Source organism: Nerophis ophidion, linkage group LG27 (assembly GCF_033978795.1).
Source record: "Nerophis ophidion isolate RoL-2023_Sa linkage group LG27, RoL_Noph_v1.0, whole genome shotgun sequence".
In the NCBI taxonomy this organism is placed as follows: domain Eukaryota; kingdom Metazoa; phylum Chordata; class Actinopteri; order Syngnathiformes; family Syngnathidae; genus Nerophis; species Nerophis ophidion.
The window spans coordinates 11,873,075-11,898,081 of record NC_084637.1 but is presented as its reverse complement, the minus strand read 5'-3'; the positions used below and the strand labels follow the sequence as shown (position 1 = coordinate 11,898,081).

At 41.3% G+C, this 25,007-nt stretch overlaps 1 protein-coding gene across 1 annotated transcript; it reads left to right on the top strand.

Moving 5' to 3' along the window:
- The first annotated feature begins 3,309 nt into the window (after positions 1-3,309).
- Positions 3,310-24,690, top strand: aamp (angio-associated, migratory cell protein). The gene is made up of 11 exons (XM_061889156.1): positions 3,310-3,600; positions 5,622-5,756; positions 5,843-5,962; positions 10,042-10,181; positions 10,276-10,420; positions 10,493-10,576; positions 18,658-18,773; positions 20,427-20,521; positions 20,604-20,694; positions 20,806-20,960; positions 23,674-24,690. The coding sequence occupies exons 1-11, from the start codon at positions 3,519-3,521 to the stop codon at positions 23,747-23,749; spliced, it is 1,239 nt and encodes a 412-aa protein (XP_061745140.1). The 5' UTR covers positions 3,310-3,518; the 3' UTR covers positions 23,750-24,690.
- The last annotated feature ends 317 nt before the right edge of the window (positions 24,691-25,007 follow it).

Here is a 25,007-nt window from a genome sequence, read left to right as displayed (position 1 = left end):
AATCTTTGAACTATTGGCCAACTATAGAGACTTGTAATAAACACTTAAGTAGTGTTTCAAGAAATGTATCTAGTACAAGTGTAAATATATAAGTCTTAAATGAGCTGATTGTCGGTTCTAAATCATTGCAATGTAGTTTCTAACTGAGGATACTTTTTGACAAATTAAATGTCTTCCCAATACATGTAGAGGCAAGATAGATAAATAAATGACAGATAGATAGAAAGATAGATGGATAGACAGATAAAGTATAACAGTATAACTCCATGACAGATGAGAACAGTAGGAAAATGTTACAATGTCACTTAACATCATAGTGCCACTGAGTCACAGAGGGTCAATTACTATTAGCTCCTTACAATCATCATTTTTTAATCAACATCCATATCTTCATCTACATGAGTAGAAGCATTTAAGTCTCACCTTAAAATTCATCTGTATACTCTAGCCTTTAAATAGACCTCCTTTTTAGACCAGTTGATCTGCCGCTTCTTTTCTTTCTCCTATGTCCCCCCCTCCCTTGTGGAGGGGGTCCGGTCCGATGACCATGGATGAAGTACTGGCTGTCCAGAGTCGAGACCCAGGATGGACCACTCGTCGGGACCCAGGATGGACCGCTCGCCTGTATCGGTTGGGGACATCTCTACGCTGCTGATCCGCCTCCGCTTGAGATGGTTTCCTGTGGACGGGACTCTGGCTGCTGTCTTGGATCCGCTTTGAACTGAACTCTCGCGGCTGTGTTGGAGCCACTATGGATTGAACTTTCACAGCATCATGTTAGACCCGCTCGACATCCATTGCTTTCGGTCCCCTAGAGGGGGGGGGGGGGGGGGGGGGGGGGGTTGCCCACATCTGAGGTCCTCTCCAAGGTTTCTCATAGTCAGCATTGTCACTGGCGTCCCACTGGATGTGAATTCTCCCTGCCCACTGGGTGTGAGTTTTCCTTGCCCTTTTGTGGGTTCTTCCGAGGATCTTGTAGTCGTAATGATTTGTGCAGTCCTTTGAGACATTTGTGATTTGGGGCTATATAAATAAACGTTGATTGATTGATTGATTGATTGATTGATTGATACATCTGAGTCTGTCGGGTGTGCACGGGGCTCTTTGTTACCGCATTGGTTTACACAGGTTTGTGCACTTCAGCCCTTTGTTGAGACAAGTGCACTCAGGTAGTTTGCATGACTTCACATACTTGCAGGATAGCAACTGCAAGACAGCATCTGGTGCTGGGGAATCACGCATCCACCGTATGTCCAGCTGCCCTTCATCATTTGTGCTCCATCCATGGTGCTTGGGGCTTGGTAAAGATGGCTGGGTTTGAAGAGACCGTCTCCAGATAGCAGCCTGATAGGCTGGCTGGATTCTACCTCCTTACGTCTGATGCAGAAAAGTTGGTAGCGAAGATCGACATCTATAGTCTGCGTAGAGCAGGGGTCGGCAACCTTTACCACTCAAAGAGCCATTTTGACCCGTTTTCACAAAATAAAGAAAACTATGGGAGCCACAAGACTCTTTTGAAATTTAAAATGAAATAACACAGCGTACAAAGTTTTTTTTTTTGCTTTGTGCTATGTATTAACTAGGGGTCTCAGACACGGGGCCCCCACCTTAATGTGAAAATGTTATATTAGTGCGGCCCGCGAGTTTTATTTGAATGCCAACCATCTCAGTCTTTCCGGAAGACTACCGAGTTTCCGAGCAACTATTCTATCGACTGTCTGCTTGTGTTCACCCTAACAACATTAAGGTCGTGCTATAATGACAATGCGTTTAGCGCCCTCTACAACCGTAAAAAAACAGCTTACCAGCCCATTCGCATGTTGTATGAGGCTTCTGCAGACACAAACAAGCGACTGCAAGGCATACTTGCTCAACAGCCATACAGGTTACACTAAGGGTTGTGATACAACAAACTTTAGCACTCTTATTAATAGGCGCCACACTGTGAAACCACACCAAACAAGAATGACAAACACATTTTGGGAGAACATCCGCACTCTAACACAACAGAACAAATACCCAGAATCCCATGCATCCCTAACTCTTGCGGACTACATTATACACCCCCGCTGCCACCAAACCCCGCCCCCCACCCCCAACCCCGCCCACCTCAACCGACGCACGGAGGGGGGTACTAGTGGGGGTGTATAATGTAGCCCGGAAGAGTTAGGGATGCATGGGATTCTGGGTATTTGTTCTGTTGTGTTTATGTTGCGTTACAGTGCGGATGTTCTCCCGAAATGTGTTTGTCATTCTTGTTTGGTGTGGGTTCACAGTGTGGCGCATATTAGTAAGAGTGTTAAAGTTGTTTATATCACGACCGGCAGTGTAACCTGTATGGCTGTTGAACAAGTATGCGTTGCAGTCGCTTGAGCGTTGAGTCAGCAGCCGCACACTAGATGTGGCGGGCCAGCACTCAGATAGCATAGTATAAAAGCGGACGCGACGACGTAGTTGAGAGAACGTTGAAGGCATTGCCATCACGGCACGCCCTCAATATTGTTGTCTGGGTGAAAATTTGAGAATGGGAGATTTCTGTGAGAGGCACTGAAATTCGGAAAAATGAGGGGGTCGGCAAGTATGCAGCTGAGCCACATCAAAGTGATCCAAGAGCCGCATGCGGCTCCGGAGCCGCGAGTTGCCGACCCCTGGCGTAGAGGATACGGTATTTCCATGCCACAGGTGATTTCCTCCAGCTTATTAGAGACCATCCAAGCACTGTCAAGCTCAAGGAAAGCTTCCTGGTATGTCCTGTCTGACTTAAGATGTTTGAAGGTCCAACTGTATCACATTCGGTAAACGCATGCATGCCAATCCAGGCACCAGCCACACTTTCACTGAGTGATTGCCAAAGTTGAGCAATGTCCAGAAATCTTGTCCTGTTATGTGTGCCACATTTTGTGATACTGATATCTGGACTAGGCCCAATGACTAATTGTACAATTTATAAACTGTTTTCGAGCGTTAACATAACCCAATAATTCAAACCAGACCTTACTCATATTCACTCCGATTCACTCTTGACAAGACTGCCACCTAGCGGATGCAACATTTATGACGCTGACGCAACATTGGTGATGTCATCATCCCACGCCGGTCTTTAGTTTGGGAAAACATTGCCCCGATTTTTATCCTCCAGGCAGTCTTTCTTTTTAAAGTATTAATATTTAATTGACTTCATGAAACTGCTTGGTATGAACAAAAATGTAATTTGGGTGTCTAACTAAACAACCAAATAAGTGACTTTGTGAATCCCGAGTGTTTGCAAAATTGCTATTGTAAACAAACTAACCCCTGGCAGGAATTAATCAGGGCAAAGTTTATGAAACGCATCATTTTAGGAAGCAACGTGGGACTAAAAGTAGAAGATCATATGTTGTTTTTGACTTAAAGAACCGCACACTTTTCGACGTTGCACATTATGCTGATTTAGTTGTTGTTGTTTTTTTATTTTTTTAAGAAAATAAAGTAAGATATAGTTAAAGTGGTGTTCCCGGTTTTTCTAAAGCATAACCAACATGGAGCAAAATTCGCTGGATTTTCACGAAGACGAAGAAATAATTGAAGTCATCGACCTTGATGACATTGAAGCAAGTCCAGGTGCGTGCTGAATAAAATGTACACAAACGTTGACACTACTTGCTTATAACGCACGTTTCCAATCGCAGGGGCATCACCTAAACGTAAGTTTACTATAAAGACGTATTACAGTAGCCTACCTTACTAACAAGTACACCCCTGCAGTAGTATTTAGCATATTAATTCTTTTTTTTTTTTAAATAAATATAAAGTAGTCAGTGTACAAGGTGGCGACTGGTCCAGGGTGTACACCGCCTTCCGCGCGGTTGTAGCTGAGATAGGCGCCAGCGACCCCAAAGGTAATAAGCGGTAGCAAATGGATGGGTGGATGAATAGTGAAGTGAATTATATTTATATAGCGCGTTTTCTCTAGTGACTCAAAGCGCTTTACATAGTGAAACCCAAAATTTAAGTTACATCCAAACCAGTGTGGGTGGCACTGGGAGCAGGTGGGTTAAGTGTCTTGCCCAAGGACACAACAGCAATGACTAGGATGGCGGAAGCGGGGATCGAACCTGCAACCCTCAAGTTGCTGGCACGGCCGTTCTACCAACCGAGCTATACCGCCCGGATAGTCAATGTACAGCTGTATAACTGTTCCTTTGCTATCCTTTTAAAACAGGGGTCTCAAACTCAATTTACCTGGGGTCCACTAGATGCAGAAATTGGGTGAGGCTGGGCCGTAAGAAAAGATTTCTTTAAAAAAAATCTAACATGCACTTTTTAGTTTATTCACCTTCTTTGAATGGCTTTCCCACCCTAGCAACATACTTACCAACTCTCGCGATCTTTCCAAAAAACACCCGAACATCTGTGCCCCTCCCGACAATCTCCCGGGGCAATCATTCTCCCGGTTATCACCCAGACAACAATATTATGGGCGTGCCGTGATGGCACTGCCTTTAGCGTCCTTTTTTCCACCATACAAACAGTGTGCTGGCCCAGTCACATTTTGTATAAGGCTTCGGCAAACCCACGGAAGTGACTGCAAGGCATACTTGGTCAACAGCCATACAGGTCACACTGAGGGTGGGCGTATAAACAACTTCATCGCTGTTACAAATATGCGTCACACTGTGAACCCACACCAAACAAGATTGACAAACACATTTTGGGAGAACATCTGCACCGTAACACAATATAAACACAACATAACAAATACCCAGAATCCAATGCAGCCCTAACTCTTCCGGGCTACAATAAGGGGCAGGGTTGGGGGGGGGGGGTGTATATTTGAGCCTGGAAGAGTTAGGGCTGCATGGGATTCTGGGTATTTATTCTGTTGTGTTTATGTTGTGTTACGGTGCGGACATTTTCCCAAAATGTGTTTGTCATTCTAGTTTGGTGTGGGTTCACAGTGTGGCACATATTGGTAACAGTGTTAAAGTTGTTTATAAGGGTGACCTGTGTGGCTGTTGATCAACTTTGTCTTGCAGTCGCATACTGCGTCTTCAGAAGCCATATACATAATGTGGCTGGGCAGGCACGCTGTTTGTACAGATTGTAGGGGACGCTGAAGGCAGTGCCTACACGGTGCCCCCTTAACACAATAGAAAGCTAAGGGATTTCCCAGAATTATCCTAGTAAATGTGTCTTAAAACATCTGAATCGCTCCCAACGCAATCGCCTTTTTTTTTTTTTTTACTTTTTTTTTTTTTCTAGTCCTTAAGTATCAATATCCTCATCCATGAATCTTTTATCCTCGCTCAAATTAATGGAGAAATTGTTGCTTTCTCGGTCCGAATAGCTCTTAATGCTGGAGGATCACATTATAAACAATGTGAGGATGTGAGGAGCCCTCACACCGGTGACGTCATCGTCTGCTACTTCCGGTAAAGGCAGGGCTTTTTTATGAGCGACCAAAAGTTGCAAACTTTATCGTCGATGTTTTCCACTAAATCCTTTCAGCAAAAATATGGCAATATCGCGAAATGATCAAGTATGACACATAGAATGGACCTGCTATCCCTGTTTAAATAAGAAAATCTCATTTCAGTAGGCCTTTAATCGTCTCTTCTCTAACCATTGGCTTCCTCTCACAGATGACTTGGCTGACGACTTGGAAGATGTGGACTTTGAGGAGGCTTCTATTGCAGACGACGACCAGGGCTGGGAGACGGAGGACGAGATGGAGGCGGATCAGGATGACAGCGAGATGACTTTCTCCAAGCACAGCGGTACTAGCGACGTTCCTTAATCACCTTGATGACCAGGTAGGGTTTACAGTTTTGAAAACTTGATTTGCTCTGTCGTTGCTGCACAGGCTCCGTGTTTTGCGTGAGCTTAGACCCGGCCACCAACAGCTTGGCAGTGACGGGAGGAGAGGACGACAAGGCGTACGTGTGGAGGGTGAGCGATGGCGAAGTGCTGTTTGAGTGCACAGGTGAGCGAGGATGCTGAGTCATTTACGTTTTACTGTATGTACATTAGGGATGAGCAAAATGGCCTGAAATCTATATTGCGTGTACCCCGCCTTCCGCCCGACTGTAGCTGAGATAGGCGCCAGCGCCCCCCGCAACCCTGAAAGGGAATAAGCGGTAGAAAATGGATGGATGGATGGATCTATGCTGCAGCTTCCTGCGATAATGATAAATATCACAATGTAAGGCTGGGGGAGAATGGCAAAAATAATAATCAGTTATTTTGATTGATATTGAAATCATGATTAATAACAATGCTTATTAACTTGAAAATATTTATACTTTTTTATTGTGCCACCAAAACTCAACTTTAAATCTAATTTAAATATACCGTATTTTTCGGACTATAAGTCGCAGTTTTTTTCATAAGTTGGCCAGGGGTGCGACTTAAACTCGGGAGCGACTTATGTGTGAAATTATTAACACATTACCGTAAAATATCAAAAAATATTATTTAGCTCATTCACGTAAGAGACTAGACATGTAAGATTTCATGGGATTTATCGATTAGGAGTGACAGATTGTTTGGTAAATGTATAGTATGTTCTATATGTTATAGTTATTTGAATGACTCTTACCATAATATGTTACGTTAACATAGCAGGCACCTTCTCTTATTTATGCGTCATATAACGTACACTTATTCAGCCTGTTCACTATTCTTTATTTATTTTAAATTGCCCTTCAAATGTCTATTCTTGGTGTTGGCTTTTATCAAATACATTTCCCCAAAAAATGCGACTTATACTCCAGTGTTTTTTCCTTCTTTATTATGCATTTTCGGCAGGTACGACTTATACTTCGGAGTGACTTATACTCTAAATAATACGGTATATGTAATTTAACAAACAGATATAAATCAGTAATGAATCAAAAAACTACTAAAATAATTGTAGTAAATACAAGACATTAGAATAATAATAACAATATAATATAAAAATCACATCAGTGTTTTCTGTTTACTTTTTTGAATTACATTTTTTACCTTTAACACTTATTTCACCACCATAGAGTGTGTGTTTTTTGTGTCATAAATACAATTTAGTTAAATCTAAACATCCTCACATTTATTTGTGCAATACATCTTTGGACAATTTGTGACCAATATTTTAAGTCAGCATAATATTTTTGGAAAACTACATTTTGCTGTTTTATGGTACTTTTTGAAACCTTAATTTTTTTTAACGCAGTCAGACCGGATGTTATGCACAGTCCTGTTATTGTAAAAGTGCCGTTGATCTGAGCTTAACTTGAGGCTGTTAAGAAAAAAAGAGCCTCTCAAGTTTAGAGTTCGGAAAAAAATAGTTTTTGAAATTCATCGCATTTCGGACATGGACGATTAGAAAATCAATTTGTAAATTTCAAAAATCGATTCATTTATTGTAAATAAAGTAATGCAGATGGTTCTAAAAATTTGCTGACTGTACCGAGCCACCTCCCTGAGAGATCCGACCAGCTCCTCTTTATTATAGGGCACTTATGTTCCAATTTTGCACACATTTCCATTAATTTAATAATTGTGATTGGAATTTCTTATAAAAATGCTCTGTTTTTAAAAGTTACAAGTGATAAACTCTTATTTAGTTAAACAAAGATAAATATAAGACTGCATGAGTATAAATGAATTAAATATGCATCAATAATCAATTTGTATTTGAATTGTAGCTCCTGAATCGTAATCATAATCAAATAGTGAGGTGGTCAAAGATTCCCACCTCTAGTCCTGTTTGTACATCGATCTTGCATCAATGATGTCGTTCACAACAAAAGCAGATACAATGTGTTGTGGGTGTATGGATTGTTTTTGCTAGCTTTAGCTTTGTAGTTTAGTAGCTGTTTCAAATGGCCGTCTCAAAATGATTTCGTTTAGGCCGTGTTTTGTTTGTATGTTACAAATTTTTTTCCCAAAAATATGTTCCTTCTCCTGCGATAAGGTGGCGACTTGTCCAGGATGTAGGCCGCCTTCCGCCCGATTGTAGCTGAGATAGGCACCAGCACCCCCAGCGAGCACAAAAAGGAATAAGCACTAGAAAATCGATGGATGGGTGGACCCCATGTTAATTTCCGTGATACTCTGCGTCTAACAGGGGATTCCCTTTTATTGGCCAGTTCTGTGACTATGTCTGCTGTTACATTAATGCGGAAATCTTATAGCCTTACTCTTTATATTCCTTTATTTTTACCTTTGAAGCTCTCTGTCCAGGGACTTATTTCCTGAGTTTGTAAACAATTACTTTTAAAAATATTTTTAGACCATAAAAAATATCAATCTAACCATTGTCGTGTTGGTCATTAACTGATATAATACTTTGTTTCGTTACTTTTGCAATTTGTATTGATCCTCTCACCTCTGTTTATATTCAAGAGCTCTACAATGTATACAACGCTAGTTTAGCGGTTAGCATATCCTCATATGGTGTGCAGTGTAGCATGTTAAGCTATTATTCCTAGCCAGGGATATTGTTACCTGTAAGAAACTTACTGTAGTTTATTTGCTGGAGTAGAGGCAAAGTGAAGTGAATTATATTTATATAGCGCTTTTCTCTAGTGACTCAAAGCGTTTTACATTGTGAAAGCCAATATTTAAGTTAAATTTTTTTCAAACCAGTGTGTGTGGCACTGGGAGCAGGTGGGTAACGTGTCTTGCCCAAGGACACAACGGTATTAACTAGGATGACGGAACCGGGGATCGAACCAGGAACCCTCAAGTTGCTGGCACGGCCACTCTACCAACTGAGCTATACCGCCCCGAGGCGAGAATTGCTGATTGAGTAGCGAGATTGCTACATTGCGATAAGGACACGTTTTTACTCTTGTTGCTGTTAAATTTGCGGCACACAGCTAGAATGTGTCATCAACATGCATTAACACAATGTAATATAAGGATTTAAAGGCCTACTGAAACCCACTACTACCCACCACGCAGTCTGATAGTTGATATATCAATGATGAAATATTAACATTGCAACACATGCCAATACAGCCTTTTTAGTTTACTAAATTGCAATTTTAAATTTCTTCTTGAAAACGTCGCGTAATGATGACGTGTACGCGTGACGTCACGGACTGTTAGGAAATATGAGCGCTGCACACACACACACACACACACACACACACACAGCTAAAAGTCGTCTTCTTTAACCGCATAATTACACAGTATTTTGGAGATTTGTGTTGCTGAATCTTTTGCAATTTGTTCAATTAATACTGGAGAATTCAAAGTAGAAAGATGGAGTTGGGAAGCTTTAGCCTTTAGCCACACAAACACACGGTGATTCCTTGTTTAAATTTCCCGGAGGTGAAACTTTACTATGGATCAGAGCGGTCAAGGAAACATGGATCCCGACCGAATGTCAACCAGCAGGTTTCGGTGAGAAAATTGTGGTAAAAAGTGAGCTTGCGCCCTCCATAAAGCTGCAGTCGACTTCCCTGAGACACTGGTGTCAAGACACCCGTGGACACAGCCCTCTTACTATCAGGTACTGTTAAACTCACTAAAACACTAGCAACACAATAGAAAGATAAGGGATTTCCCAGAATTATCCTAGTAAATGTGTCTAAAAACATCTGAATCCGTCCCAAAGCAATTGCGTTTTTTTTTAACTTTTTTTTTTTTTTTCTAATCCTTCGCTATCAATATTCTCAAACACGAAACTTTCATTCTCGCTCAAATTAATGGGGAAATTGTAGTTTTTTTCGGTCCGATTAGCTCTTTTTGTTGGAGGCTCCCATTAAAAACAATGTGAGGGCGTGAGGAGGCATCAAAAGGTGACGTCATCGTCTGCGACTTCCGGTAAAGTCAGGGCTTTTCTGTTAGCGACCAAAAGTTGCTAACTTAATCGTCAATGTTCTCTACTAAATCCTTTCAGCAAAAATATGGCAATATCGTGAAATGATCAAGTATGACACATAGAATGGACCTGCTATCCCCGTTTAAATAAGAAAATCTCATTTCAGTAGGCCTTTAAGTATTTATCGTCGGCTAAATGTATCATTTGTTGTTTATTTTGCGATAAACCTTCTTTCTTTTCACCTCCACAAGGACACAAGGACTCTGTCACATGCGCCGTGTTCAGTCATGACTCGTCTCTCGTGGCTTCGGGAGACATGAGCGGAGTGATTAAAGTCTGGAAAGTGGAGACAAAAGAGGAGGTCTGGTCTTTTGAAGTCGGAGATCTGGAGGTAAAAACAAACACACTTGAGAGGTTGTGGTCAGCGAAGTGCAACAATTCAATGAGCTTGAGGAAAGTCATCCTACATTTTCTCCCGCTTTTAGTGGTTAGAGTGGCATCCCTGTGCCCCAGTGCTGCTGGCAGGAACAGATGGCGGCAACATGTGGATGTGGAAGATCCCCAGCGGTGACTGCAAAACCTTTCAGAGTTCTGCTTGCCAAGCCACCACTGGAAAAGTGCTTCCTGATGGTATGCTACATAGTAGTCCCACACAAGGTAGCATTTTTATTATATTTATTTTTTGCTATTCTTTCTCTTAAGGTAAACGTGCGGTGGTGGGTTATGAGGACGGAACGGTGCGTTTGTGGGATTTGAAGCAGGGCAACGCTATCCACGTCATTAAAGGTAAGTCTCTTAGAAGCTCAACATAAACTATTAGTAAGTGCACTTATAGGCCTAGGACAGGGGTCGGGAACCTTTTTGGCTGAGAGAGCCATTAAAGCCAGATATTTCAAAATGTATTTCCGTGAGAGCCATATAGGTCGCGACTTGTCCAGGGTGTACGCCGCCTTCCGCTCGATTTTAGCTGAGATAGGCACCAGCGCCCCCCGCGACCCCAAAGGGAATAAGCGGTAGAAAATGGATGAATACAACTAAATGCGTGCATTTTTAAGTAAGACCAACATTTTTAGAGTATAATAAGTCTCTTATTCTTTTTAATAACATTGTTATTCTAAAGCTAACCAATAATAAATATAATACTTCTTACCATTGATGCAGTTCTTGAACAGGTGCGATAGAAAATGGATGGTTGGATTAAAATGCATGAGAAGGTTTTATAATTTGAACGTTATTTTTAAAACTGTGGATTACCAGCGGAATTATTCATTCCTTATCGTGTTAAGCAATGTCAGCTAATATTTATCTGAGAGCCAGATGCAGTCATCAAAAGAGCCACATCTGGCTCTAGAGCCATAAGTTCCCTACCCCTGGCCTAGGACAACAATCAAATCAATTAATAGGACCATAAATACAAATAACCTCTATTTTCCGGCATCAATACATTTCCATGTCCATGTGTGCGTTTCTGTTCTTTGTTTCTCGCATCTAAACAAGGTACAAAATGGTTCACTCTGAGCATCGCTATAAGCACTTTAGCAGGTTTGTGCAAAATGGGAATTAAACGAACAGTGAATTCTTTTGCCAGTCATCCACAACTTGTTGTCACGGTTAATCGGTTCCCTGATTATTATAAACACTACAGTTTAAACCAGGGTCAATTGGCTTGCGAACGTTATTTTGCGGCCCGCACCTCATTGTGAAAATTTAATGTGGGTGCGGCCCGCGAGGTTTATACTTGTATACCCTCGATATTTCCGGGAGACTCCCAATTTTCAGTGCCCCTCCAGAGGTAATCATTCTCCCGAATTTCACCCCAACAGCATTATTAAGGGGACACTGTGCCTTTAGCGTCCTCTGCAACCTGTACAAACTGCGTACCAGCCCAGCAACATGTTGTATTTGGCTTCTGTAGATGCAGTGAGCAACTGCAAGACATACTTGGTCAACAGCCACACAGGTCACACTGAGGGTGGCCGTATAAACAACTTTAACACTGTTACAAATATGCGCCACATTGTGAACCCACACCAAACAAGAATGACAAACACATTTTGGGAGAACATCCGCACCGTAACACAACATAAACACAACAGAACAAATACCCAGAATCCCATACATCCCTAACTCTTCCAATCTACAATATACACCCCCCACCCCAACCCGCCCCCTTATTGTAAAAATCTTTTCTTGCGGCCCAGCCTCACTCAGTTTCTGCATCCAGTGGCCCCCAGGTAAATTGAGTTTGAGACCCTTGGTTTAAACAGATCTATTAACAGGTCACATGCAAAACAAAATTAAGTTTGGCAGATTCTGAGTGAGGAACACCGACATGACATGACAATGCAACAGCACTTTTTAAAAATGTTACTTTCTGTGGTAATGTAGTTAGTTACCTGCAGTTCTACCCCACAACACAAGGGGGTATGCTTAGCTTAATTGTCTAAGCACAGAATGCCTATAGCTTGAGTTAGAGATGTCCTGCCTTGTGTGTGTGTATATACCATGCTGACAGAGTTAGTTAATAAAATTACATCCTGCTTGAACAATAGGTTCCCTGATTATATATAACGCACTAAGTTATCACAGTTTTATAATAGTATTAAATATCAGCAAGTCTTTAACCACACGTTCTGTGAGCGCACACCATTGACCTGTCACCTGCCTTCTTCACCAAACGCATAGTATGTGCGAAGTGAGTTAGGACTGTCAACCGGTTGTGTTTCAAGGGAGCGTTGTTGTATTCGCAAACATTCGACAAACTGGCTAGTCGGTGTTGATGGGCTCATTTTGTTTCAAAGTTTTAAACCGAAATATTCACACATTGGTGTGCTGGCATTTGGTTTTGTGATCATTTTGTCCACGTTAGCTGCTACCTGGCAATTAGTTGCAGTGTGTGATGCTAGCGGGCTAGTTGCATTGCTGCACAAAGAGTTAAAGACGAGGGCAAGATAATTCACCCCTTTCTTTTCATTCCACTATGGTAATGTGAAGTGAACTGAATTATATTTGTAGATTCCTAAAGTAGCCTTAAGCTTGACGCTCCTCTACTATCACATTCACTCCGCTTTCTACGGCAACAACAAAACAAAACTCGAGACGTTCTTCTTCGTTTGTATGGTTTACTTGTGATATTAATAATTCAAAACATAAAACAGTCACGATGTGGGAACAAATGAATGACAAAATAAAGAGAGTTTGTTGCAGTACTAGTTAGAAAAAGTATGAACGAGAATAAGTATGAGTGAGATCAAAAAAACTTTGTGGCTCGATTCCACCGCACCTGACAGCAATTACCCATGACACCTTGCGTCCAAAAAACCCCCTTACCACACAGATCCTTCCGCCATATATGCACTTAAAACAGTTACGTCATCAAATCATTTTGACAAATGCAATATTTACAATTAAAGTGAGATTTGTATAATTACTCTAAGCATTCAATATACCAATTTTCTTATCATGCAAATAAAGTAAATAGTCCCCTTTTGGCTAAATAAACATAAAGCACCTTCCATAAAATGTAAATTAACTTAAACAGTATTTAGGCTGGCTTCACGGTGGCAGAGGGGTTAGTGCATCTGCCTCACAATACGAAGGTCCTGCAGTCCTGGGTTCAAATCCAGGCTCGGGATCTTTCTGTGTGGAGTTTGCATGTTCTCCCCGTGAATGCGTGGGTTCCCTCCGGGTACTCCGGCTTCCTCCCACTTCCAAAGACATGCACCTGGGGATAGGTTGATTGGCAACACTAAATTGGCCCTAGTGTGTGAATGTGAGTGTGAATGTTGTCTGTCTATCTGTGTTGGCCCTGCGATGAGGTGGCGACTTGTCCAGGGTGTACCCCGCCTTCCGCCCGATTGTAGCTGAGATAGGCGCCAGCGCCCCCCGCGACCCCAAAAGGGAATAAGCGGTAGAAAATGGATGGAAGTATTTAGGCTCCTACAATATTTATATAGCGCTTTTTCTCTAGTGACTCAAAGCGCTTTACATAGTTAAACTCAATATCTAAGTTAAATTTAAACCAGTGTGGGTGGCACTGGGAGCAGGTGGGTAAAGTGTCTTGCCCAAGGACACAACGGCAGTGATTAGGATGGCAGAAGCTGGGATCGAACCTGGAACCCTCAAGTTGCTGGCACGGCCACTCTACCAACATAGCTATACCGCCGATTTATATAGCGCTTTTCTAGACACTCAAAGCGCTTCACAGAGAAGTAAGACGCCATCATTCATTCACACCTGGTGGTGGTAAGCTACATTTGTAGCCACAGCTGCCCTGGGGTAGACTGACAGAAGCATGGCTGCCAATTTGCGCCTACGGCCCCTCCGACCACCACGCTCATTCATGCACCAGTGTGAGCGGCACCGGGGGCAAGGGTGAAGTGTCCTTCCCAAGGACACAACGGCAGCGATTTGGATGGAAAGAGGCGGGGAGCGAACCTGCAACCCTCAGGTTCCTGGCACGGCCGCTCCACCCACTACGCCATGCCCTTAGCCGCTAGAAGCGACAAAAAGCGTGAATGCTCTTGAAGCATGCACATGGCAATTTCTTGAAGCTGCAAAAATTTCAGTCTTAAATTTTCCTATTTTTCCGTTTATTTGATTTCTCAGGCAGCACGATGGAACAGGGGTTAGTGCATGTGCCTCACAATACGAAGGTCCTGAGCAGTCCTGGGTTCAATTCGGGCCTCGGGATCTTTCTGTGTGGAGTTTGCATGTTCTCCCCGTGACTGCGTGGGTTCCCTCTGGGTATTCCGGCTTCCTGCCTCCTCCTAAAACATGCACCTGGGGATAGGTTGATTGGCAACACTAAATTGGCCCTAGTGTGTGAATGTTGTCCGTCTGTGTTGGCCCTGACAATAGGTGGCGACTTGTCCGGAGTGTACCCCGCCTTCCGCCCGATAGTAGCTGAGATAAGCTCCAGCGACTCCGAGGGGAATAAGCGGTAGAAAATAGATGGATTTGACTTCTCGAATATTGGCCCGGCCTACACATGCATTCCATACCTCCTTGGTTTTCTGATCAACATTTGCAATAAAAGTTATTTAATGCAGCTGAGATAGGCTCCAGCAGACCCCGCTACCCCAAAAAGGGACAAGCGGTAGAAACTGGATGGAGGTTCAATTACAGTCTCCATCCGTCTTCAGTTGCCATTTTTCACAGACAAACGAAGTTAACAAGCTACACAGTCGAGAAGTGTCTTGGTTGCTAAAACACAGATCCCTAGTGCAGGAGTCAGCAACCCATAGCTCCAGCGTTGCATGAAGCTATTCAGCCTTCTTGTTGTAGCCTTTCGCAGCACTCTGGAATTTACGACGATCTGCGAGGCCATGAATGTGTTTGTACAGGCAGAGATCTGACTGGTGATTGGATGAGTGCAAGGAAGGCAAGAGGAAATGAGGGTGTTTGTTTATGGTGAGAGAGATGTCTGCACAAGAGAGCTGTCAGCTTTATGTGTGTGCAACCTCTGCAGTAAGCTAACTATGGATACGTCCTGAAAAAAAGTAGTTTTACACATGCACACTGCATTTATGTTTGTTGTATTATGTTGAGGGATGAGACTATATGAACATTTCATATCAGGGTTATAGTGACCAAAATTATCACAGTTATTATAACCACGGTATTGTTGAATGTGAAAGTACACTCACTGAACTCTTAACCGATCTTTATTTAACATAAACAACAGACACACAATCTATATCTTCATATTACCCACTCTGATGTGAAAAATGTATTTGTTTATTTGCTCATACTAGAGCTGGGAGATATATCGATATACTCGACCAATCTGGTAACAAATGAAGGAAGAATTAATTCCTAAGAAAAACTGCACGGGGTCCATCGTCTGGCGGTGGTTTGGCTTCAAACGGCAATATGTCGAACAAGTATGCGGCAAAAGGGTTGTTACAAAAAGTAGCACCCACTGCTAATTTTAAAAGCCCCCTGCTAGAGAATGAAGAGTGCTTGAAACTGCATGTCAACATCTTTGTTCGGTGCCATACCCACAAAATGCCGAAGCAACCATTTCCAGATCTTTTGAAAAAAATAGTCAACGACAGAATTTAATAACGTCCGTAGTAACCTACCACATAGCAAAACACATACACTATTTGATTTTCTGTTACGCAGCTCATTTTTATTTGACAGTTATTGAAATATCTTGTGTGACATCATGGCCAAAAGTGCACTTAGTTTTAAACTATTGTAGTTGCATTCTGTACAAAAAGTGCATTTTAATTTAGTGTTGTTTTGATTTGTCATCTTAGTGACACCATGCACAAAAGATCACTAATAGCTTGTTTTAAAATGTCTCTGACAATCTTGCACTTTCTGTTTTAAAATGACAAGAATGTTTGTGCCACTGCTTAATAACTGTTTATTAAATACAGTATTGGTAAATTGACTTAATTGTGGTTTCCCTCCGCATGAAAGTTTAAAATGAACATATATTAATGCAGTATAAACAAGACCAGGGGTGTCAAACTCAAATACAGAGTGGGCCAAAATTTAAAACCGAACAAAGCCGCGGGCCGAGGTTGAACAAATTAACCTTTTAATAGGGACCCAAACAAGTTTTGCATTGAATATTGAACATGGAAGGCTTATATAACTTTATAGTGACATGCAAAATCGAGTTTCAAATAATAATAAAAAAATATCAATGGCATATCAAATAAAATTTAAATAAAAATTGAATGCCTCTTTTCGTCGGTGGGGTTGAGGTGGACGGGGTTTGGTGATAGCGGGGGGTGTATATTGTAGCGTCCCGGAAGAGTTAGTGCTGCACGGCGTTCTGGGTATTTGTTCTGTTGTGTTTATGTTCTGTTACGGTGCGGATGTTCCCCCGAAATGTGTCATTCTTGTTTGGTGTGGGTTCACAGTGTGGCGCATATTTATAACAGTGTTAAAGTTGTTTATACGGCCACCCTTAGTGTGACCTGTATGGCTGTTGACCAAGCATGCCTTGCATTCACTTGTGTGTGTGTATAAGCCGCATATATTATGTGACTAGGCCGGCACAGTTTGGTTGGAGGAAAAGCGGACGTGGAGACAGGTTGTAGAGAACGCCAAAGGCAGTGCCTTTAAAGCCCACCCCAAATATTGTTGTCCCGGATGAAATTTGGGAGGGGCACTGAACTTAGGGAGTCTCCCGGGAAAATCGGGAGGGTTGGCAAGTAAGACTATTAGTGGTGAATGCGGAGTTACAGCGGCGGGCCACCTCTAATGTTAATGTGATATTGCCTCAAGGGCCAAGTGAAATTACACGGCGGGCCAAATTTGGCCCGCGGGCCAGAGTTTGACACCCATGAACAAGAACGTTTTAATGTAGACACAGAATCCTCATACTGCTGTGATTATACGCATCAAGTGTTCATTTAAGGCTAAGGCAAAATATCGAGTTATAGATATTTTGTATCGTAATATGGCTTAAAAATATCGAGATATTAATAAAAGGCTGTATCGCCAAGCCCTAACTCATAAAATAATGTGTTTGTACAAGCTTATATTTGTGTATGATGTTTGGAAAGAGGAAAGACGTTAACGTGTCTTGTATTCATGTTAGCATTTAAGCCAGGGGTAGGGAACCTATGGCTCTAGAGCCAGATGTGGCTCTTTTGATGACTGCATCTGGCTCTCGGATAAATCTGAGCTGACATTGCTTAACATGATAAGTAATTAATAATTCCACTTGTAATAAGTGTTAAAAATAATGTTCAAAACATAAAACATTCTCACGATTTTTTAGTCCATCCATCCGTTTACTACCGCACCTGTTCAAGAAGTTGCGTTAAGAAGTTATTTATTTATTATTGGTTAGTGTGGGACTTGTCCTCCTGGGGGTTCTTCAGACTACCAAGCACCGACATGAGAGCCCGTTTCAGGGTTACACTATTGTTTTATTTTTCAGTAAGTCTCTCAGTTGCTTTCCAGGAATTGTATTTTTCTCTTTCGTTCTCGCTCGCGCTCTGGCTCCAGCCCCAACCCCATCTCTCCTCCTGGCTGCTGCTTATAACAGAGCGACAGCTGATTAGATAACAAGGCTCAGGTGGAACATCTACGAAGCTCTCGCTGATTTCGAGGCCGGTCGTGGCACACCCCAGTTCGCTGCAGGCCCGCGGGCCACACCCCCTCCACAGTTAGCTTCAGAATAACAATGTTATTACAAAGAATAAGAGACCTATTATACTCTAGAAATGTTGGCCTTACTTAAAAATGCAGGCGTTTAGTTGTGTTCAGTGTTAAGAAAAATATTATATGGCTCTTACGGAAATACATTTTAAAATATTTGGCTTTTTGGCTCTCTCAGCTAAAAAGGTTCCCGACCCCTGATTTAAGCCATTAAGCAATTAACGGCACTCACTGTTAGCTTGTGATTAATGGTGTTAACTGCTAGCTAGCGATTAGCAGTGCTAGCCGCTAACTCGCAAGTGGCAGTAGGATCACCAGTCTGAGTTTTTCCAATTGCAATAATCAATCATGGTTTTACAATTATTTTAATTTTAAACTGTAATTCTGACTGTTGGGAATTTTACCACAGTTTTTCACTAATACAGGTAATCAGTACATCTTTAATTGATAGTTTTTGATTTACTGTAAGAGGGAGTAAAATTGGTCTTTTAATAGAAAATGTTGCCAACCCTTATCTGTAGTTTAGGTAAAGGGTGTCCGCAGGCATCTTATTTTTTTGTTAGTTGCTAGTCATTGGCAGCCTTTAGCTGCCTGTCACAGATCTGCCACAACACAACTACAAAACAACACACAATGAGAAAGAGTGGATGTCACATACAACACTATATTTTCAAAGAAAATTTGTTTGGATTCCACACAGCTTAGTTGTGATGTCTTGTGCCTTCATTCTAAAACAGGTCAAGATGGACACAAGGGGGCGCTGACCTGCCTTGCATGCAACAAGGACAGCTCTTTAGTACTAACGGGTTCAGTGGATGGCTTTGCAAAGCTCATCAACACTGTTACTGGCAAGGTGAGTGCTATGGAAACATTGTGATGAAAAGGGAATTAAACATAAATACAAACCCCGTTTCCATATGAGTTGGGAAATTGTGTTAGTTGTAAATATAAACGGAATACAATGATTTGCAAATCCTTTTCAACCCATATTCAGTTGGATATGCTACAAAGACAAGATATTTGATGTTGAAACTGATAAATATTTTTTTTTTTTTGCAAATAATAATTAACTTAGAATTTCATGGCTGCAACACGTGCCAAAGTAGTTGGTAAAGGGCATGTTCACCACTGTGTTACATCACCTTTTCTTTTGACAACACTCAATAAACGTTTGGGAACTGAGGAAACTAATTGTTGAAGCTTTGAAAGTGGAATTCTTTCCCATTCTTGTTTTATGTAGAGCTTCAGTCGTAAACAGTCCGGGGTTTCTGCTGTCGTATTTTACGCTTCATAATGCGCCACACATTTTCGATGGAAGACAGGTCTGGGCTGCAGGCGGGCCAGTCTAGTACCCGCACTCTTTTACTACAAAGCAACGCTGTTGTAACACGTGGCTTGGAATTGTCTTGCTGAAATAAGCAGGGGCGTCCATGATAATGTTAATTGGATGATAACATATGTTAATCCAAAACCTGTATGGACCATTCAGCATTAATGGTGCCTTCACAGATGTGTAAGTTACCCATGCCTTGGGCACTAATACACCCCCATACCATCACAGATGCTGGCTTTTCAACTTTGCGCCTACAACAATCCGGATGGTTATTTTACTGTTTGTTCCGGAGGACACCACGTCCACAGTTTCCAAATATAATTTGAAATGTGGACTCGTCAGACCACAGAACACTTTTCCACTTTGCATCAGTCCATCTTAGATGAGCTCGGGCCCAGAGAAGCCAGTGGCATTTCTGGGTGTTGTTGATAAATGGGTTTTGCTTTGCATAGTAGAGTTTTAACTTGCACTTACAGATGTAGCGACCAACTGTAGTTACTGACAGTGGTTTTATGAAGTATTCCTGAGCCCATGTGGTGATATCCTTTACACACTGATGTCGGTTTTTGATGCAATACCGCCTGAGGGATCAAAGGTCCGTAATATCGTCGCTTACGTGCAGTGATTTATCCAGATTCTCTGAACCTTTTGATGATTTTACGGACCGTAGATGGTAAAATCCCTAAATTCCTTGCAATGGCTCATTGAGAAATATTGTTCTATAACTGTTCCACAATTTGCTTACAAAGTGGTGACCCTCGCCCCATCCTTGTTTGTGAATTACTGAGCATTTCATGGAAGCTGCTTTTATACCCAATCATGGCACCCACCTGTTCCCAATTAGCCCGCACACCTGTGGGATGTTTCAAATAAGTGTTTGATGAGCATTCATCAACTTTATCAGTATTTATTGCCACCTTTCCCAACTTCTTTGTCACGTGTTGCTGGCATCAAATTCTAAAGTTATTGATTATTTGCAAAAAAAAAAAAAGTTTATCAGTTTGAACATCTAATATGTTGTCTTTGTAGCATATTCAACTGAATATGGGTTGAAAATGATTTGCAAATCATTGTATTCCGTTTATATTTACATCTTAACACAATTTACCAACTCATGGAAACGGGGTTTGTACTTGAGGCTCTTAATTTGTGTGTTTGTCGTATTTATGTAAGGTGGTGGGAGTTTTCTCTTTGGAGGGATGCAAAGCCAAAGGAGCAAGAGGCGAAGAAGAATCTAACTCTGTTGAATCTGTGGGATTCTGTAACATGTAACTGTTGGATTACATTTCTATAAAATTCAAACGTAAATAGCAAGAGACTTGCCTGTATGAACCATCTTGTCTTCTGCAGCCTACCCCTCGTCGCTGTGGCATACCTGGACGGCACCATGGGCATTTACGATCTCCCCACGCAAGTCCTGCGACATAGCTGCCATCACGAGGTTTGCGTGCCAGTCAGAGTGTTTGCCTTTTTAAAAGGAGGCACAATTGTGTTCAGCTCGCCATGCGTTAGGTGTCGGTACTTCAATAACCCTGATACTCCTTTCCTCCAGACTGGTATCGTTCACCTACGGTGGGAGGAGTCTTCTTCAGTGGTGTCCACCAGCAGTTTGGATGGAGCACTGCGTCAATGGGACGCTCGCTCCGGCAACATGTTGTCTGAGTACCGTGGCCATTCTGCAGAGATTTTGGACTTCACAATGAACAGGTATGATGGAACTTCTCCACTTTATTCATCTACATGTCTTGACTGACATTGTTCTTCCTATTACTAAAAAGTACCCCTTAAGTCGACATTCCGCGGTTTCCCCTTTGTCGTCACAAAATTTGAAACCCAAAAGGGCAAATTTCTACAGAAATTGTGTTTATTTATGTCAAAATGTGTTGTTAATTTCATTATTATCGTGAAAATGCAGCTCAGACCCCTTGACAGAAAGGGCAGAGAGACCCCACTTATCCAACAGCGTTGCCAGGCTTACGGTATCGAATCATATTTGTACGGCTACTTCACCATCTTGGATTTCCCCTAACCTACTCAGTGGCCTGGTGGTTAGAGCAGGGGTAGGGAACCTATGGCTCTAGAGCCAGATGTGGCTCTTTTGATGACTGCATCTGGCTCTCAGATAAATCTTAGCTAACACTGCTTAACACGATAAATAATTATTAATTCCGCTGGTAATCACAATGTTAAAATAACTTTCAAAATATAAAACATTCTCATGCATTTTAATCCATCCACCCGTTTTCTACAGCACCTGTTCAAGAAATAACAATGTTATTAAAAAGAATAAGAGACCTATTATACTCTAAAAATGTTGGTCTTACTTAAAAAATGCACGGATTTAGTTGTATTCAGTGTTAAAAAAATATTATATGGCTCTCACGGAAATACATTTTAAAATATTTGGCTTTCATGGCTCTCTCAGCCAAAAAGGTTCCCAACCCCTGGGTTAGTGTCCGCCCTGAGATCGGTAGGTCGTGAGTTCAAACCCCGGCCGAGTCATACCGAAGACTATAAAAATGGGACCCATTACCTCCCTGCTTGGCACTCAGTATTAAGGGTTGGAATTGGGGGTTGAATCACCAAAAATGACTGCTCCTCTCACCTCCAGGGTGTGATCATGGCTGATGGGTCAAATGCAGAGAATAATTTCGCCACACCTAGTGTGTGTGTGTGTGACAATCATTGGTACTTTAACTTATAATAATTCACCCCTGTACAAAAACCTGCCCTAATACCCTACTGTGCAATAATACCCTTCGAGTACAATACGTCCAACACTGATTGTTATTTATTACTTTGGTACTCTTGTCTTGTTCTGTATATTGTACAGTATTTTGTATTTCTATAGTGTTTTGTATATTGTACAGGATTGTTTGTTATTTTTATTGGACAGTAGTCTGTTTATTCCAATTGTTAGTTTTCCCTTTATTACCTCTTGTGTTGTTTATTGTACCACAACCGCACTTTAAGTTGGAGTCTTTAATCTCGTTACATGCAAATATAATGACAATAAAGTCTATTCTATTCTATTCTATTTACATGTAAATGATTGTGGCTGCCCGCCTCGGCAGAATAAAGATGAGATGAAAAGAAAAGGAAAGACACACACAAACACACAAAAACTATTGACAATAACAAAGCAAAAACAAAACATTGGCACTGAGGATTTGAGGAAAAACGCCACCTTTGAGGTGTCCACAAAGGAGAATAACCAAATTAACGCCATTTATAAAAAAAAAATATATATATATATATATAGTATAAAACATGTAAAAATTAAAACTAATAATATGAATATTTCAATATTAAATTAAGACATAACATTTGGAAAATAATAGTATAAATATTAATAATTTTAAAAATAAAACAACACAATAAAATAAGAAAAAAAACCCAGATGATTAGTAAAAGCCTGATTTGAAAAGGTATGTCTAAAGCAGTGGTTCTAAATCTGGGTTCAATCGAACCCTAGGGGTTCGGTGAGTCGGCCTCAGGGGTTCGACGGAGGTCAAAACACACCCGACTCATAGTGTAAATACAAACTTCTCCCTAACGGCGTATTACGGATACGGCAACAGCAGAAGTCACACTGATTTGCAGGTGTGTAATTTGTTGTGAGTTTATGCACTGTGTTGGTTTTGTTCTTTGAACGAGGTGATGTTCATGCACGGTTCATTTTGTGCACCAGTAAAAAAAACATAGTAACACTTAAGTATGGGGAACATACTCACCATTAATTAGTTGCTTATTAACATGCAAATTAGTAACATATTGGCTCTTAACTATTTATTATTACTTATTAATGCATTATTCGGCAAAGCCTTATTATTACCCTGACCCTTTTAAATTAAGTCTTTGTTACTTAGAATATGTTCCCCATGTTAAAGTGTTACCAAAAACATGTAACTTTTTCTTGAATTTGAAAAAAAACATTTTATTTTTCACTATAGAAGGGTTCGGTGAATGTGCTTATGAAACTGGTGGGGTTCGGTACCTCCAACAAGGTTAAGAACCACTGGTCTAAAGCCTTAGCCTTTTTTAAATTTATTTTAAAGCTCTCTGGCTAGCTGTTCCACAAGTGGGACCATAGTGGCTAAGTGCCGCCTCACCGTGGATCTTTGTTCAGGTATTTGGTAACGCTAAAAGGTCAGTGCCACAGGACCTCAGGATCAGTGAGGGTTGATATGGTTAAAGCAGGTCAGATAGATAAAAAGGCGTAAGGCCATTAAGACATTAAATAAACTAAGTGGCTTTTACTTGAGATTACTTAGATTTTTACCACAGCAACTAACAAAAATGAACCAATTTGATTTTGTAGATGGTTTGCCACCAGTAAAAACACTTAATCAGAGCTATTTGTGTTTATGTTGACAACCACTTACGGCTTCTCAGCTTGACTGTCTTGTCTTCCTTACAGGGAGGCGACGCTGGCAATCACTGCCTCAGGTGACAACCAGGCCAAAGTCTTCTGCCTCCAAAGACCTGATCGGTAACGGAAAAAGGACACAAAGGCTTTGTTCACACTGCAGGGTCGACTGTCCAATTCAGATTTTTTTGTCAAATACGATTTTTTTATTGACCGTTCACATTACACAGAAATATAATTTCTAATGTGAATGCAATTTGACCGGCATGCGAACATGATGTCATGAAGTAGCACGCACTGCAATGTTTTCGGAAGTAAACATAGCTTCCACTGGCACAATTGTGGCCATTTCAAGGAGTTTGATTTCTGAACCGAATTATTGTGCATAAAAGATTAAGAAGGAAGAGGACAAGAATTTTGTCTCCCGCAGTTTTACAGGATATGTCTGCTTGAAGAGCGTGTCTGTGGGCAAGCAGTCAAAGAGAGGAGTGGTAAAACCTTCGCATTAGTTTCTAAAACCTTTTATTTTCACCTGTTATCTGCTTCTTTGTCAACTATTTATTTTGTAACCGTCTATTTTGGCAAATAACTACGCCGATTATCACTTATTGATGACGTTCTGGTCGGATTAATGCGGCCAGAGCGCTGAAGCGTTCAGATCACATGAAATAATCTGATACAGTTTGCATATGGGCAAACAAATTGGAATTGACCTGCTGTGTGAACAAGACCTAATAAGTGCAAAAACCTTGGGAAGACAAACTTAAATTCTCAGGAACGGCATCTTTTTCCCCTCCTTTTTAAAAAAATCCGAGCTGCTTTTGTGTGACCAAGATGCTTGTTGCATCTTCACTCTGAATAACCAGACTGAGATAGTTTATGTTTATGTTCATGTTTGGAAGACAGAAAAAGATCTTAAAAGATGTGCTGCGTGTTCTATTTTTGGGACTAAAAAAAGTTCAACTCAAAAAGCAATGCATTAAAATGTCTTCCCACTCCAGCTTTTATCTTTTGACCTGCCAACTCAAGTGTAAATACAACAATAAATAATGATAAACATAGTAAAAATCGTGCCACAGCTTTGTTTTTCCTGTTTGTTCATTTTAATCTCAAAGTGTAACGATGAGTCATTACGCAGACAGGAAGACTCCCGAAGAAGCGTATGGCCCTTTAGTTCCAAATATCTCCCGTCTGACTGCCTTGGCCCTAACCTAATGGTAACTGATCCTAAGATTGTCGTCTCCAGAAGTCAGCCTGGCTGGAACCAAAGCATATTTATTTAGGTTGCACATTAAGAGGATAACAATCATTTAAAAAGAATGGTTACCATCAATTATCTTTTATTTGCAGCACTCTTTATTTTGACCATGTGCCTAAATTCTATT

Bases quoted from the DNA above. Each gene is read 5' to 3' on its own strand.
- aamp (XM_061889156.1), top strand. From the start codon at position 3,519: ATGGAGCAAAATTCGCTGGATTTTCACGAAGACGAAGAAATAATTGAA. The intron at 18,774-20,426 runs GTGAGTGCTATG...TATTTATGTAAG, and splicing joins TCAACACTGTTACTGGCAAG to GTGGTGGGAGTTTTCTCTTT. The intron at 20,961-23,673 runs GTATGATGGAAC...TCTTCCTTACAG, and splicing joins TTGGACTTCACAATGAACAG to GGAGGCGACGCTGGCAATCA.